The following is a 907-nucleotide window of genomic DNA, read 5'->3' as shown; positions in this document are numbered from 1 at the left end:
TTAAATATATATATATAAATATATATATGTGTGTGTGTATAATATATATATTATAAAATAATAAAATATATATAAGAAAAAAATAATGAATATGTACATTTATCAAAAAATAAAAAAGTATATAATAAAAATATATAATAAAATATTATATTCAAAATACAGTAAGTGTAATATAAATATATATGCATGTTTTTTTTTTTCTTTTTCATTTTATTAAAATTTCTAATTATCTTGTATTTTTCTACCCTAAATAGCCGACGAGTCCAAATCGTGGTTGGTTTGTTCCACCGTTTGGAGGAAACCCGTGGTGGGTTTACCTAGCGTCACTCTTACCCGCTCTCCTGGTCACCATCCTCATCTTCATGGACCAGCAGATCACAGCGGTCATCATCAACCGCAAGGAGCACAAGCTCAAGGTACAAACGGCTGATGAGGAAATCTAACATAAACTCTGGGGCTGTTGTGGAATATTATGAGGGATTATGGTCAGAGGATTACACCTCTGCACGCTAACCACCGCTATTGTTTCAGTCGAGACCAAGCGGCAACCTCCCGCTCTCTCTCGTGAAGCCAACACGGAAGTGACTTAAACTGTAATTCATCAACTGGCCGCTAGAGGCTGGCTGCAAAAGGGAGTCAATCCCATAGACTCCCCATGTTAAAATGCCCAACTTTACAGCAGAAAAAAACGTTTACAGCCTGGTTCAAAAAATGATTTTGGTCTATATAGCTAATTTTGCCCTTCATGACAACTGTGAGGGGGGGTGAATTTTTTTTTATAACTCATCCGTTTAAATTATATTAAGCCTTAAAGTTCTGCATAATTAAGGGCGTGGCCACTTGAGTGACAGGTGGATTGCCGCTGCTGTCACCACCGTCGAGCTAGGTGGGCGTGGCTTCAGCAACC

The 907-nt window shown here is 37.6% G+C and overlaps 1 protein-coding gene across 1 annotated transcript in view; it reads left to right on the top strand.

The window, feature by feature from the left end:
* LOC107752963 (electrogenic sodium bicarbonate cotransporter 1-like) overlaps positions 1-907 on the top strand; it is a 53,618-nt gene that overhangs the window by 43,566 nt on the left and 9,145 nt on the right. Inside the window, exon 20 of the mRNA XM_016569049.1 lies at positions 255-416. Within this exon, the coding sequence (XP_016424535.1) occupies positions 255-416 (162 nt within the window). The remainder of the gene's footprint in view (positions 1-254; positions 417-907) is intronic.

The sequence above is a fragment of the Sinocyclocheilus rhinocerous genome, unplaced genomic scaffold (genome assembly GCF_001515625.1).
Source record: "Sinocyclocheilus rhinocerous isolate Xijiao unplaced genomic scaffold, SAMN03320098_v1.1 scaffold231, whole genome shotgun sequence".
Classification (NCBI taxonomy): Eukaryota; Metazoa; Chordata; class Actinopteri; order Cypriniformes; family Cyprinidae; genus Sinocyclocheilus; species Sinocyclocheilus rhinocerous.
Note: the sequence above shows the minus strand (reverse complement) of the source record. Positions and strands in the feature narration are given on the sequence as shown.